General features: G+C 41.0%; 1 protein-coding gene across 13 annotated transcripts in view; it reads right to left on the reverse strand.

Moving 5' to 3' along the window:
• Window positions 1–15,836, reverse strand: part of hspg2 (heparan sulfate proteoglycan 2) — a 101,586-nt gene that overhangs the window by 13,815 nt on the left and 71,935 nt on the right. For 11 of the 13 annotated variants that reach the window (XM_042408812.1, XM_042408817.1, XM_042408815.1 and 8 more), the window contains 18 exons: window positions 15,610–15,720; window positions 14,958–15,058; window positions 14,090–14,270; window positions 11,432–11,491; window positions 8,738–8,860; window positions 8,377–8,529; window positions 7,376–7,536; window positions 7,043–7,120; window positions 5,332–5,467; window positions 5,005–5,156; window positions 4,363–4,507; window positions 3,672–3,815; window positions 2,587–2,721; window positions 2,240–2,421; window positions 1,852–2,047; window positions 1,525–1,704; window positions 1,074–1,334; window positions 518–680 (listed from right to left, as the gene is read on the reverse strand). In XM_042408812.1, the coding sequence (XP_042264746.1) occupies window positions 518–680; window positions 1,074–1,334; window positions 1,525–1,704; window positions 1,852–2,047; window positions 2,240–2,421; window positions 2,587–2,721; window positions 3,672–3,815; window positions 4,363–4,507; window positions 5,005–5,156; window positions 5,332–5,467; window positions 7,043–7,120; window positions 7,376–7,536; window positions 8,377–8,529; window positions 8,738–8,860; window positions 11,432–11,491; window positions 14,090–14,270; window positions 14,958–15,058; window positions 15,610–15,720 (2,662 nt within the window). The remainder of the gene's footprint in view (window positions 1–517; window positions 681–1,073; window positions 1,335–1,524; window positions 1,705–1,851; window positions 2,048–2,239; window positions 2,422–2,586; window positions 2,722–3,671; window positions 3,816–4,362; window positions 4,508–5,004; window positions 5,157–5,331; window positions 5,468–7,042; window positions 7,121–7,375; window positions 7,537–8,376; window positions 8,530–8,737; window positions 8,861–11,431; window positions 11,492–14,089; window positions 14,271–14,957; window positions 15,059–15,609; window positions 15,721–15,836) is intronic. The other 2 variants (XM_042408813.1, XM_042408814.1) reach the window with 2 other exon arrangements.

The following is a 15,836-nucleotide window of genomic DNA, read 5'->3' on the forward strand; positions in this document are numbered from 1 at the left end:
AAATGAGCCACACCAGTGTATTGGGTAACAAGATTTACATTTTGAGTTGATTGTGCATACACTGTCCTGCTGCTGTAAATATTCGCAAGTGCACCAAATTTGCAGCTGAAAATTGCCACCAGAAAATATATTATTTACTCTTGTTGTAATTTACCCTTTAAAAAAAAAATGAAATGAAAGTATATATTTGTGACTTTTAAAAATGTAAATCTTCAGTAGATACCAGCAGGAAAGTAAAAAAACAAACATGGTTTTGGTTTCTCCATAGGATTTGATGATAGTAACAAAATGATAGAACATTGCCAGCTTTATTATTTAAATATAAATTATGTATAAATTGTGCTAAATATGTTTTGGAATAGGCTCCTTTGTATATACAGTTTGTTAATGGGTAAAACATGAAAATCTGGCAGTTTGGTCCTTTAATATTGTACTCATCCACACATCTAGATGTCTGCTGTTTTTATCTCAAATTGTTGTCTCGCTTCAACAAAACCAGCACATGTTTATGAGTCACCTGAGCACCCCATCCTTGATATGATGGTTTGGTGGCAGGGAACCTCCTTCCTTCAGCCACTCAATTTTGGTTTCTATTCCACCTGCTGCCGAACAAGTGAACTCCACAGCACTGCCTTGGGCCTTTACCTCAACCTGGGGTGACACACGGACTGCCAAGGGGGCTACAGAAGGGAAGGAGAAGGAGAAACATAATTTAGTTTTTGCTGTGGTTTAGGGATATTACCGTTATGACCAAAAACCTCCAAAACTAATGACATTCCCATCAGCCTCAGCTGTACTTTGTGTTTTGTACTAATTAGCATATGTTAGCTTACTAGCAACCTAAATTAAGTTGGTGGTTCACATTATACTTGGTTAGCATCAGCATGTTAGCATTGTAATTTTGAGCATTTTAGCATGCTAATGTTACCATTTAGCTCTAAGTCCCAAAATACAGCCCCACAGAGCTGCTAACATGGCTGTAAACTCTTTGTCTTATGTGGTGCAACAGTCTTTAACTCCTGTCTTTGGTTGTTCATTTTTTTGTAATATGTTATATTATCACCATAACTTACATCTGACTGTGACTTTAGCAACCACTTCACTGCTGCCCACTTTGTTGCCGGCCACACACTTGTAGCTCCCAGCATCCTCAGCAGTAGCCAGGTTGATCTGGAGATCTCCACCGTTAACCTGGGCCCTTGGGGGCAGGTTTCCATCCACCTTGGTCCAAGTGTAGGTCAGCGGAGGGGTGCCATGGGCCAGGCACTGCAACCTGATCACCTCCCCAACCCGCACTGCCACATCATCAGGCAGAGACGTGGCATAAGGAGGAGCTGAATGGAAATAGGAGAAAAAAAAGGTTCACTAGGTTTATGTGTTTTCTCAAGAGATACACAAATCAAAATTAAACATATAAAGGAGGAATATCTACTTTCTGACATCTTGGGCTCATTCAACATCTTTCCTAGAACAAACAAATAAATCAAATAAAATGGCAGCAAACAGCAAAACCACAACACTCACTCTCTACATCGAGCATGATGGTGACTTCAGTGGTGCCCATGTTGTTGGTGGCAGTGCAGATGTATTCTCCAGAGTCTTGGCGGCCCACGCCGGGCAGCACCAGGCTATTGTTCACCACCTTGTGTCTCCAAGGTAGAGGAGACCTCAGCTTGGACCAGGTGATTGTCGGGGATGGGAAACCTTGAAAAGCAAAGTGGAGAACAAAAATTTCATTTTTAAAATGCCAATTTTTATAAACAACAATTAAACCCTTTTATATTTGTGGCACATACTTGTGATGACAGTTGGTATGGATGGTTTTACCCTCTCTCATACAGCGATGCTTACCGTGGGCCTCACAGTGCAGTGTTGTGGTCTGTCCTTCCACCACAACCATCAGCGGCTCAGGAACAGATGCCCTGGGCACAGAGGGCACTTGAGATCCTCCCTCAACGATCACCTCCACCTTGGTCTCAGTGGTGCCCTCATTGTTGCGAGCTGTGCACACATACATGCCACTGTCTTCTGGACGTGCCACAAGTATCTGCACCAGAGAAAAACCATCAAAATACACACAATTTTAAAACAGAATAGAATAACGTTGATTTCAAACATTAACTTTGAAGCTGAGGCTTTAAATTGTGATAGAGAAACAAGGTAAGTAGTAACAGATGAGTTAAACTGTCTGTTATCAAATCCCGTTTTAGTTTCTGCTAGTAAACAGATGTGCCAGTACCTGCATGACGGCATTGGACTCCATGGGCACAGGGCTGCTCAGCATGGTCTTACGGTTGCTATCCAGCCTGTGCCATGAGACTGAAGGGCGGGGCTCTCCTGATGCCTGGCACTCAAGGTTGATGGGTTCACCCACCCTGATCCGCACAGGTCCAACAGGGGTGACGGTGGCCACAGGAGACTCTGAGGGCACAGATACACAAAACTGGTATGGCTCTGTATGTGATGAGCCACTAGGGGGAACCCTTCTCTTAGAAGTTTGGTCTGTGTGATGATGGAAATGTGAGGAGTTCTACTACAGAAAAATGAACGTGTGCTTGTGCACATGCTGATATGCGGGTAGTTTACCTTTGACAATCAAAGACACAATGGTGTGGGTGATGCCGTATAGGTTGCTCGCCACACAACGGTAAGCACCATGGTTGACAGGGCGGGCGTTGGTAATGGTAAGAACAGAACCATCAGGTCCAACTTTGACATTATCTGTGGAAAGGAGCAGCAAATGAAACATTAGATCTGGTAGACATATTGTCACTTAAAGGGGCACTTCACTGATTTTATATGCAAAGTTCAGTTTACATGTTATGGTTAGTGCTACTCAACCTGTTAAAACATTTATCCAATGTCTTTCGTGGGTGTGGAAGGAGCTTTCTAAAGTTGGAAAAAATAAGTGACTGGGCGTGAGACTTAAAAATCTTAATGGAAAGTCTGTATTACAAACTGGACATGTGGAGTTTGAAAAGGGTATTAAGGAGGGATTGAGTTGCATTATAGGGAGTGTATGATCCAGCATTTCCAGCTAAAGTCAAGATCTCAGCATCTAATACTTAGAGTTTGACCACTCTTGTTTTAATTTGTCTCTTGTGAGTCCTTCAACTTTATAGAAGAGCAAAACTAAACAGCTGGAGTACTTTAAGACATGGTGAATGGTTCTTAATTTTGGGTCTGAGACCGCTAATAGATATTCAAAAGAGGTGTAAAGTTTAAGAAAAACAAAGACGGAGAAATCATGAGTGGCCTAGCACAGTCAAATGTATTTTCCCTCTTTTAAAAGTATTCTAAACCAACATCACATCAATGAGTGAGGGTGCAAATGTGACAGTGGAAGAAATGACTGGATACATCACACACCACAAAGCAAACATACAGTATGTTTCAAGCAGGAAAGCCATAAATAAAAGCCACCCTGTCATGTAATCTTATGAGGCTAAATGGCATGCAATATTATGGTAATGCAAAAACCAGTCTAGGGAAAAAGGATGTGAGTTCTCAAATATGTGTTAGAAATTGGTCATTAAATAAAGTAACAGAGAGGTACTTCATGGGTGGATTGCAGCTGTAATTGCTTGTAAATAATGATATCATAAAATCAGAGCTCATTAAGCAGATATATTCCTCAGAGGAGGTGTGTGTGTGTGTGTTGTGGTTATTACCTGGCAGTGGCTGGTTGTTGGCCAGTTTCCACTCCAGTCTGACAGGCTCTTCTCCGCTGTAGACCCTGCACCTGAAGCTGGCTGACTCCCCCACACGCACTGCAGCACTGTGGGGCTCAATGGCAATGATTGGACTCTGAAGACCTGCGGCAGAAACAGCGGTTTGGGCTCCAGACAAGATTCTATTTGAACCTTATTGTCCACAATCTCACTTCATTTAGCGGACTTACTATTCACAGAAACTTGAATTAACAAATTACTATACAATGTGGCTGTGAGATACACTGGCAGCAGTTAAAGAGCTCAAACATTGCTGAAGTCTGGGAAGGAGTGAATGTGGCTGAGATCATGGGACAGTAGCAGGGAAAAATAATTCAATCTGAAGTCACACTGGTCTACGCTGGAAAGTACAACTGGAAAGTTCATTCATGAAGTGAGGCAGTGTTAGTGTGAGAACAACACCCTGCCATGTAATGTGTTTTCTCCAGCCTCTGACTGATGCTGCCATCAACTTAAATTTCCTCAGTGAGAAAATAATGACTGTCTGACTTCACTGCAGAGTACAGCTGGATTAAATAGTTGAAAAAAAAGAGCAAAATGGGCTCTTTGTTATTATTCTGTTGCGATGTAAAGACTTTTGTTGTAAGTCTGGGAAGCAATTGAGTCCGAATGAAGTGTTAAACTAACTTACGTGAAGAAGATGAAGTGACTGACACAGATACAGAGGCCTGGCGGATTTGAGATCCTGAGTTTCCAGGGTTGCCCTGCACCCGACAAATATACTCTCCTGAGTCCTCTTGAGAGGCTGACAGGATACGCAGCTGACTGCCCAGAACCTGCACACAGCAGACAAGGCATGGAGTCACTTCAGTTCAGCTTACGAGAATAGAAATAACAGAACACCAACATTAATATAAATATAGATTAATAATAATAGGACCACGTCTACCACCTCTAAAACTGCTAAAAATAAATACAACATAATCTTACTGACAAAAAATGAATATAGGATTAAATATAAAAACACTTGTCTACAGATGCGCATTTTAAGAATTAGTAAGCATAATCAACAGATCAATAAAAGAACTCTAACTGCACTTTGAACTTCAGCAAGTATCTGTATATCCATGTGCCTACTTGCTCATACACTAAACAAGCTTCAAAACTAAAAATGTCAGTGCTGTGCAGTGATTCTGACCCTTTTGGAAAAGTTTCTACTGCTTAACATTCAAAGATCTAGAAATTAATTAGCTTTACGGGAATATAAGACATCTCCAGTAAAATGAGGGCACAATGATACAAATACAGTTGTGTGTGAGAGTATTTGCTCTACCTGGTGGTTGGAGGAGAGGCGGCCACTGGCTCTTGTCCAGGTGACTTGGGGTGGTGGATTTCCAGGAGCAAAACAGTTGAGCTCCAGACTCTGGCCCTCCTGGACGTCAGCTATAGATGGCTGGATGCTGACAGCTGAGGAAATATGGTCCGCTGCACAAACACAGACATTAAGTATGCACCACATTATGTTTTTTTCCCGGTAAAAGATTCACTCTGCAAAATGTTGCATGAAAAGACGCTGCAGATAAAAGCAGACGGTTCACAAATCAATCACCGACAAACTTCTCAGGTGGGCTGATTCTGTTTTGTTACCACAACATCTCACCTTTGAGCACAGTGACTTTAACGGGAGCACTGTTTGAGCCAATGCTGTTGCTGCCGACACACATGTAAGTGCCCGAGTCGGACATCTTGATGTTGGGGATGAGCAGAGTACCGATGTCTGTGCGGTCCATGCGAGCCTGGAGAGGATATGATTTTTTTCTCATTTTGACACCATACCAACACAGATAAATCATATACTGAAGACAAAACACATCACTTACTTGTCTCATATCCCTTGAAACAACACAAATATGACATTGCTGACATTACTACTGTAGCTGATAGCAACACAAAAGCACTACAGCATAGATCTTTTAAGACAAGACAAGAATTGTTATTGCTACCGTCTTTCTTTAAATGGATTGATGTTCATGATTCTATGGCACTCTTACTTTGTACATGAAATCATGTACAAAGTAATGCCAAATTACTACAATGATTGTTGGGGTTATAATTTGTTAATATATCATAATCAGTGGTAATTAAATTTACTACACTAGTATCTTTACTCTATAAGAGACAAAGAATTGATGATTGATGATTGTATACAATGGTGACAAAATTAGCACAGTTAGAAGTTGGTGAAGCAGTTGGTGACACAGTGATCTGAGCCAGCGGTTACTTAACAAACCTTACAAAGCATGTCTTAACCATAAAAAATATTTGACAAATCTGGGAATAAGCTCAAGCAGAATAACCACCATCAAAAACGTCAGAGCAAATATCAAGTAAGAACCAAAAACCTGCATCGATTTCAACACTCATATTTAAGAACTATGACCCTCATGACTTTCTGGCTCATGAGACAACTTGACTTGTTTGTACACTACTCCACATGGCAGCCAGAGGCCCAGCAAGACTGAAAATAAGCTTTTATTAAGTTTGGAAACACCTCAGAGGGAGGGGAATCAGGAGGGGAGGGTCTGGGGAGGGATTACTGTATCCGGGGGTTGTTGGGGCATCCATGGACAAAGCTGCTTAGCTCCGGCCCATTCAACCGTGAGGGAGGCTAAACCGAGCAGTGGCTGAGGCGGGCCCTGGCTCAATGTGTGTCTGAACCCATTGACGAGTTTTCAAAGCAAGCCGTTTGCTAGAGCATACAGAATTTCTGCGTGGTCGCACGGCAGAGCCCGGCTCCCCCTGGGAAAGGCTGACACAACGCAGTGGCTCTCTGAGGCAGAACTAAACAGGCCTCAGAGCCCTCACCGAGCCGAGGAGGGCTGTGCAGAAACCAGACTAACACAAAACCCCCTGGAGCAGGGGGGCAGTGGGCTACGCCTGGCACAGAGCAAAATATGTCTGAAATACCTACAGTACCTACTGTATACTTAGTCCTGTTAATACACTCAATGGAATGATGAAAGTCAACTGGGTGCTGAGAGCCCAAACACGTCAGCATGGTATGATGTGGACGGGACAAAACAATGGACTATGGAACACTGTTATTAATAAAAACGCAACATAAAAACAAGTACTGCATGCAAGTACACTAAGAAATCATTAAGACCCAGCTAGTTGGTTTTAATGTATTTGGCACCAGCTCTAAAGGGACTCAGTGAGCAGCTTTGGTAAATTAATGGGTTTTACAAAGTGTGAATCAAGGACACGTTTGATCATGCACTTAGTTGACAATGTGTGAAGACGAGGTCAGTAGAGGACAATGGATGTGAACTACGAGACAGGACAGACAGACAGCGGACAGATGGACAGACCTGCAGCTCCTCAATACGTCTCTGTAACACATCGAGACTGTTGCTTTTAAACTGATGGAAACCGTGAGAGGGAATGGCCTGAGCAAACGTCAGAACAGGGTGGGATCAAAAAAAAAAAAAGAGGGGGAGGAGACAAACAGAAGGGAGGGAAAAATACAGGTAAATGGTCAAAATGCTGAAACAGTCATAAAAACTGACACAGTATGATGAAATACCATCGGCACCGGACACACCTTGAGATATGGCACAGCTGAATGTGAATACAGTTACAGTTTTAATCCAATCATGTTAAAGTCATCATACAGGCACGGAGACAGCGTGAGGTTTTCTCACCTGTGGAGGGATTTGTCCTCCGTTTTTCAGCCAGGTGAGCTTTGGGGTGGGTGATCCTGATGCTCTGCAGTACAACCTCAAGGTGTCACCCTCGTGGACTTCAATATTTTGGGGACTGACTTGGACTTGGGGCTGGGTGCCTAGGCCACTTGGGTTGGACTCTAACCAAAAAAAAATGCATCATTCAATTATAAAATATATCTTTCACAACATTTTGAGCTTGACAGTTCATTTTTCATCAGATTAGTTGTTTACTGTTTGTTTTACTTTCGTGATGAAACCATTTACTGACTTTGTAATGTCACTTACACAGCAAAGTCTCTCTTCAATTAGCTAATATTAGCCACCATACGCTACTGATTATACCAGACCAACTGTAGCAGCAAAACCCCCTGAGAGTACTGATTTCAGCGAGGGTGTGTTATGTCGCTTATGAATTCAGCTTTTCATTTGTGAGAGGAAGACTGTGTTTTTTTCTTCTTTTAAAAGTCACATAGTCTCACTTTAAAGCAAGATGGTGAATGATGGCTAAAGAGAGCATGTGAACCCTGTGCAGGTCTCAAAAATTGTGACATTGGGTGCTTCAATTGCTTTTCAAAATATGTGGAATAATTGAAAATGCACTGAAAATGGGTGGAAGAACCTTGTTCTATTGGGATGAGATTGCCTTATTTTTAGAAACAATACTGAAAGTTCTGTGTTTTCAATTTATACTGTATGTGAGGACCACATACACACACCCATCACTTAAGGGGACATTGCATTGACTTACAGTCCTCACCTTAACCATAAACATTACATGCCTAACCTCAACCCTTATCCCATCTTCACCTAACTCTAACCTTAAACCAGTAAAATCTGATAATTTACATTGTGGGGACTTGCATTTTGTCCCCAGAAGGGAGGCAAATCAGTACAGTGTGAAAGTCTAAACAGATGTATGTCTCAACAACACATATGAGTAATACATATCCACACACACACATAAACACAGAGCATACTTTGGATGAATAGGGAAGCCCGTGCTGTGTGCTCGCCGTGAGTGTTCAGGGCCTTGCAGATGTATTCTCCCTCATCAGCTGAGTCCACTGCTGTGAAGGTCAATATACCACCTCTTATCACAGCCCTGGGACTCATTCTGTTCCCCGGACCTCCTGTAACAAACACAGTTACACCCTGTCACTGAGGACATAATCAGCCACGGGGTGATGTTTCAAATGCAGTTTAAAATATTTGTGACTTTATATCATCTTAGGAGATTCACAAAATATAGTAAACAGCAACAGAAAATGGGTTTTCTACTAAAACTATGACCATAACTCAACAAGGCATGTACCAAAATCTACTAAAAGCTGCTCATACCAATCCATTCAATGGCAGGGGTTGGGTTCCCAGTCACTGTGCAGCGAAACTCTGCCCTCTGGCCCTGCTGGACATTCAGCACTGAGGGAGTGACGGTGGCCACGGGCTGGGCCCCCTCTGCAGCTACAGAGGGAGACACATCAGTCAAACTCTGACTGGAAAAGTGAGACTTCCCAGAAGTACATGAAGAAATAAAGCATGAGGTGGTGAAGCGGAGTATGAAACCTTGTCAGGAATATAATTCCTGTGCTTAGACATTATACAGATTAAGCTGTGGGGATGCTTGTGATTATAATGAATTGCTCAGACTGAGAGAGAGAGTGATGACCTCTGCCCATGCCCCCACCCACACCCTTGGCAGTCTAGATCCTCAGAGCAGATGAAACAGATGAGATGTGGCAGGCAGGCCTTGGCATGGCCTCTGGGCATATTGCTGTCTGCGCCAGTTTGGCTGGCTGCTAGACTTCGTATTCAATCCCGTATGATCCCAGAGTGACAGAGCAAAAGAAAGGCCTCTTTCAGTAGCAAGGGAGGAGTATGAGGCTATCTAAGCAGGCTGAAAACCTCTGGGACTGTTGTAGCCTGGGCCGAGCTGTGACTCTCTGACCTTAGTGATACTAACACCCCAGGGCAGAGAGAGAGGATTCATCGTCCTCTATGGGACACAAGGGCAGACATGGCAGCCTGAAGTCTACACTGAACACACAAGTAACCTCAAAGAATGGCAAATGATTTGGATTATGAGTATAAAGGTGTTTTGTGGTATCTCTGGTATGGGTTTTACAGGGTTCTATAGCAGTATCAATGAATCAGGAAATTTAATTTTAAGGGCTGGTTCACCCAGATTAAGAAAAAATAATTTCACACTTCACTACCTCTAGTGGTACCTCTTCAAGCAAATAGTTTGGGTTTTATTTGTCCAAGTTTTGATTTAATGAAGTTGAATGAAATGTTATTTGCGCTATTGAAAACACTGACAGATGACATTTAGGCAAGACTAAATAGTCTATAGCCATACTAGTGGCTCTGTGAGGAGAGTACTGAGGCACAGTGGTGCTTTGAGCTAAATGCTAATGACAGCATGCTAACATTTGCCAATTAGCATTAAACACAAAGTTCAGCTGAGGCTGACGGGATAATCATTAGTTTATATCTGAAATAAAACAAATCAATTAACAGATTAACATGAATGTCTGAACCAAATTTCATGACAATCCTGACAACACATTTTGATATATTTCAGTATGGAGCGGTGGACAGATCAAACGACATTGCCATCCCGAGAGCTACGCTGCTAGCATGGCTAAAGATTCTGCTGTAATTTGTGTCTCCAGAAACAGTATCATTGTTATTCTGGATAACACACAGATCACACTGTCAACAGTTTTCATAAAGACTATTTCTTCTGCAGAAAGTAGTTTCATTCACCCTCATTGTATGTGCACGGCAGTAGAGAAAGATATCTCAAAACCTGGACAGATAAAGGGAAAAAAAAGCTGCACGGCTAGATATCACTAGTGTTAAGACAGAGAAATATGTTTTCTATTATTTTGGGTGAATTGATTCCTTGTCTTCTTAATGACATACGCAGCATAGTTTGACTTCTATATATAAATATCACATTTGTCATTTTAAGCACAGCTCTGTTTGACGCTTTGAAACTGGACACCAGATCTGCTAGCCCACATTCAGCTGTAATGCAATGTAATGAGGTTGTGATGGGATGTATTAAGCACAGTATGATGTTTGAAGCCCAGATGACATATATACAGCACATTTCCTGAGGAGAAAGAGGAAAGAAGAGCAGAGGGGAAAAAAAGGGACACAGATGGAAAAAAGGGACACCTCTTGTCTCTGAATGTGGAGACCCCCCAAAAATATAAGCATCTAGGACTGATGATATAATATCTGTCGCACTAAATCAGTTGGCAAGATGTAATAAAATGTCAATTTTTATGGGTTTAAGAGCAATTAAACCAGCTTATGTAACACAGTAAATTGCTATATATTATAACCCCATAAACTTAAAGTGATACTTTTATATAATTAGTAACAGGCTTCATCATATTTCTGTCCCATTTAGAGGGGCATTTTATAATATGTTGACAACTTTCTACGCTTTAACGGCTTAAATTCTTTGTTGTGATAAAGTATTCTGAACATACTTCTGGATAAATAATGGGTTCATCATTTACAATACATGTTATGTGGATTCCTATAGTTTCTGTATAACACTGACAGTGTTTTATAATGATGGAAGGTAGACTCAACATTCATGACGAGTTGCCCATAAGAGTGATCATGCACTTTTTCCTGCAGTGATAGACCCCGATGAACCCAAAGAGCCAGGTGGGAGCTAGTAATGCTCATGTACAATCTATAAGCTCGGACTCTAACATAAATGAAATACAGTGAACTTGATAACTTTACACAACTGGAAGATTTAGGTCTCAGGAGAACTGCATGCTCTCTTACTAACAGCACATAATACAGCCTGGATGATCCGGGCTGACATGTGTGAGAGTGAGTGTAGCCAGTTTCTGCAGCTGTTGGTTTTGTTGATTGTACATGGACGCTACCAGGCCACCAATATATCAATGGTGTGGAAGATGAGTGCATGCATGACACAGAGAAGGAGAAGCTGGTCCCTCCAGGGAGCCCTGCAGAGAGGAAACCATGCCCATGCGGACTTACGCTTTCTGTGTCCTTCAAACATTTCATAGGCTGTGTAAAACATCTGAGTCTGTGAGGCCTCTGGAGATGGGGGAGCGTAGGGAGGGTAGGAGGGAGGAAGGGAGGGAGGGAGGGAAGGAGGGAGGAGGGGACAGGTAAACTGACAGGTCAGTTCTCCAGATTAACAGCCGTTTACCTCCCATCTCCTGGACACTTATAGTATATCCATTTCCAAACGTAGGCCACCGTGGTTTTGTCCAATTGACTCCAAAAAGCGCCACACACAATGTTAACATGCTAAAAAACATGAACTTGAATTTCAAAGGCAACACCATGACATGAAACATCTAGGTAATTTTCCATATTTCTATTTCTATTTCCTAATTGTTTAAATACATGTTTTGACCATGATGGTTGGTGCCTTTTAATTCATAGTTATATGCAACAAACTTTCACACTTACCTTATACATGTTTACCAAAAAATGAAGTAGACTGTGTATTGAAGAGTGTTAGTTAGAATGACCACATTGTTTGTATTATTTCATGCTTATCTCACACTGGGATCCCAACTGAGATTGTAAAATCAGTGTACAACATGTGTTATAGGATTAATAAAGAATTCTCAAAAATGCTTCATATCCTGTGAAGTCAAACACACACATACAAACATATATATACACTCACAGAGCACAACTATGACAACTGTTCAGCGGCACAAAGAGAAATAAAGGTATGCAAAATAGCCACACATGAGACATGCAGGTTAGTAGCAAGAAGCAGTTTTAAATACATAAAATGAAATATTATAGTTTCATTTCAGCTGTTAAAAGCATACAGCTTGTGGTTATCCTAAATTGAGCCCCATTCATAAATTAGCAAAAATCACTTTGATCTATTGTCATTATTTTAATCAATTTTCTCTTTTTTCACAAAATATTTTCACAGTTATGATAAATACATTACAATGTGACATGTGTACATTACATCAGTTAAGTATTCTTTAATAAGAAATAAAAAAAGATCTTTACAGAAGCACCTTTGGTTATATTTGCATCATATGGCCTTTGAATCAATAAGAATGAACAAATAAAAAAAAGTACCAAATAGTAAATAAAATGGTTTGAAATGTGACCTGTGAATTTTTGAGGTGTAAAATATTCTCAGAGATATATATAAAAAAATATTTTCTTAGAAAGACACTTGAAACTCTTGTTCATACAGTCATTTCTCTAAATAGCCTAAATGTAAAAAAACACATCATACAAGGTAATTGCATTCACATGGCCAATTCCCTTAAAAACAACTTACCAAAGAGGAAAGAAATTCTAACATTTCTGATATATTTGATTTCATGGAAACATTTCAGGATAACATATTTCAGTCAATCAAAAAAGACAATGTGCCAACAACATTGACAGGATGTAAATAAAAAAGACCATAATATACAATTGTAGCTGATTATTGACAAAATTAGGATTAAAAAAAAAAAAAGTTTTCTTCTGCATTTCAAGTCAGATCTTAAATATTTTACCAACTTAAACTTACGAGTAACAACTGATACAAACAGCTCCGACTTCTGCTGACGCTGAGGGAATTAAGGATATTACAGTAGTACAACAGCACCTTTAAAAACTGAATTCAACCACAGGTTTATCTAACTGCATGGCTAATAGCACCGTTTTTTTTTTTCGTTGACATTCATAATCAGGATGACCGGGAGAGTGACAAAGCAGACAGTAAATTCAGGAGGGAATACTGTATATATATATATATGGAGTGAAACAACAACAACAAAAAAATCACGAGTAGTGGGCTTCTTCCTATTTCTCCTCTCTTGCAGATACACTGAAGTCCTCTTTCAATGTCAGTCGTAGAGTCACTAAGGACCCATCGTGGCATCCACATTCCTCCTCATCATCATTACACTCTACAGCTCAGGCAGGGAGGAACCCCAGGAGCCCAAAGTTAAAGACAGACACCAGAATCCAGCACCCTTCTAATAAAAACCTCTAGCTGCAGAAACCAGCAACTCTACCAGTGATCGATAAGCGAATAAACCACCACCGATTAATTTGACCCATATGAGAAAAACAGGAGGAAAGGATAAATTAACAGCAGCAGCTTCAGTCAAGTGTTGGTGGAAAGTATCACCAACAAATCACTGATCCAAAAAAAAAGCACGTATTTGGCCCAAGTTTAGTGTCATGACTTTGAGCACCCATTAGTTAAATCTAAAACTGCATTATACGTGACCCCATTTGTTATCAGGAAAATGTAATTTAAACCAAACCCACAAGCTGTATTTCTTTGCATAAAGTACAGAAAAATCCATTAATCAGAGACATACAAGGCAGCAAGCTTTAAAAAAAAAATGCAGTAAGAAGAGCTGGACTGGCAGTATGGTAATAAGACATGGCTTATATAATGGTATCTGAGAGCAGAAGGCGAAAGCATTTGGAGTTAGAACTGCAAGCTTATTATGCTGTTAACTCAGAGCTGAGTGTTTACAGTGCACGATGTGAGATGTAGCCAAACAGAGAAGCATGCACTATTCCAAGCTGAAGGGGAAACTCCAAGTTTAAGGTGGGTGGGGGTGGGGGGGTGGGAGGTGAACTACGGGAGCTGATAGGGTGGCGGGGATTGATGGGTAATGGAATGCGGTGCCGTGGATCACGAACCTGGCACGTAGAGGATGGCGTTGCCCTCGTCCATGGCAAACATGTTGGAGCCAGTGCAAATGTAAACGCCAGCGTCCTCGGGCTGGACGTTCTGAATCGTCAGGATGCCGTTGAAGTCCATGGCACGGTTGGGAAGCTTTCCGTTACCCAGCCGGGTCCATACCAGAGTGTAGGCTGGCGACTGCGGAGGGATGAGCAAATAAACACAGAAATCTTACGAGCTGCATGCAATTGCCCAAGAATGGGACAAATATTCTAAACAGAGGCTAAATGTGTTTATTCTGCTTTTACAACATCATGGCAGCATGCACCAATACGACCAGCACGCACTTCCTGTTACACATTGGAATGTATCACAGTTTTAGACATTTAAAGTCTAACTTTTATATTGTGACGTATTTCCGAGTGGAGCAGGATAGACAGGCAGGAAATAACGTTGAGAGGAATTTGATTTGAATGTTGAAAAGTGGACGTGTCATAACGAGTCTTAGCTTTGTGCCGCTAGAAGTTGAAGATTGATTGATGGGTGGATGTCATGATATTAGTGGTTGAAACTGGTTGGTTCAAGCCCACGTAAGCACACATCATTTACCCTTTTTTCACCCTTTTTTCGTGTTGCTGGTTGGTCCTTCAATGACTGGAATTCCTCAACGCAGATATTGTTACTTCTGGACAGAGCCAGGCTTACTGTTTGCTGTTTCCACTCTTTATGCTCAGTCATATTTAGTGCACACGTCACAAGAGAGTGGTATCGATCTTCGAAAGCCAATAAGATGTATTTCCCAAAATGTTGATTATTCCTTTAAATGCAAAATTATTTTTTATCTAAAATGAATGAAGTAAAAAAAGAATCATCAAGCAGTGTTACCTTGCTCTTTGCAGTACAGATGAAGCTGACAGTAGACCCCACCCTGACAGTCTGGGCTTTGGGTTCCTCAACTGTCACCTCAATGGGTTTGGTTGGGACACCTGGAGAAACGCAGAGAAATTATTGTTATTTATTTTTATTAAATTATTAAATTGTCTTAGAATATTTGTTAATAAATACAGTTAGAGCACTGCAAATTACAAAAAGCAAACTGATCAACAAGGATCAAACATCAAAACCTTTTAATGAAAGGCAAAGTCAAGGCAAAGTCTGACCTAATATAAAAATTAGTTCCTTATCAAATCTGGTCTGCTCCACATCAGATGTAACACCTTTATTTAATCAGTGGTAATGCAAAAAGCTACAAAAACTTCACTATAAAATAACTATTAAACCTGAAGGACACATTTGATTCATAAAACATTTTTATTTTTGCCAGCTCTGTCGTGCATATCTTATCCCCGCACCTTCAAACTCCAAATAGCAAGAATGTGCCACACCACAGTCAACTAAACTGGAGAATGAGGTCTTACATAATCCATGCTTAAGCAAACCCATGCATTGAACCACTGGTGTTATCTATTTAAAGTGCTGCAATAAGCAGCATAAGGGAAAAACCATTTGCAAGAATGGCAATGAAACCAATACGCACTTGTAACAACAATTTCAGCATGGCTCCTGTTGGTGCTGTGCTGGTCTCTGCAGGTACAGATGTAGACACCGGCATCACTCGGCTGGACAGTGGGGAAGTAAAGTTCTGCTCCTGCACACACAGATGAGAAACAGACATGAGTGTTCATAAAACATATTTCAATTACATTTTGATCTACAAGATATCATCATGTCCAAATTCCACACCGGTTTTGGCCACGTGGTTGA

Source organism: Thunnus maccoyii, chromosome 4, assembly GCF_910596095.1.
Source record: "Thunnus maccoyii chromosome 4, fThuMac1.1, whole genome shotgun sequence".
Lineage (NCBI taxonomy): Eukaryota > Metazoa > Chordata > Actinopteri > Scombriformes > Scombridae > Thunnus > Thunnus maccoyii.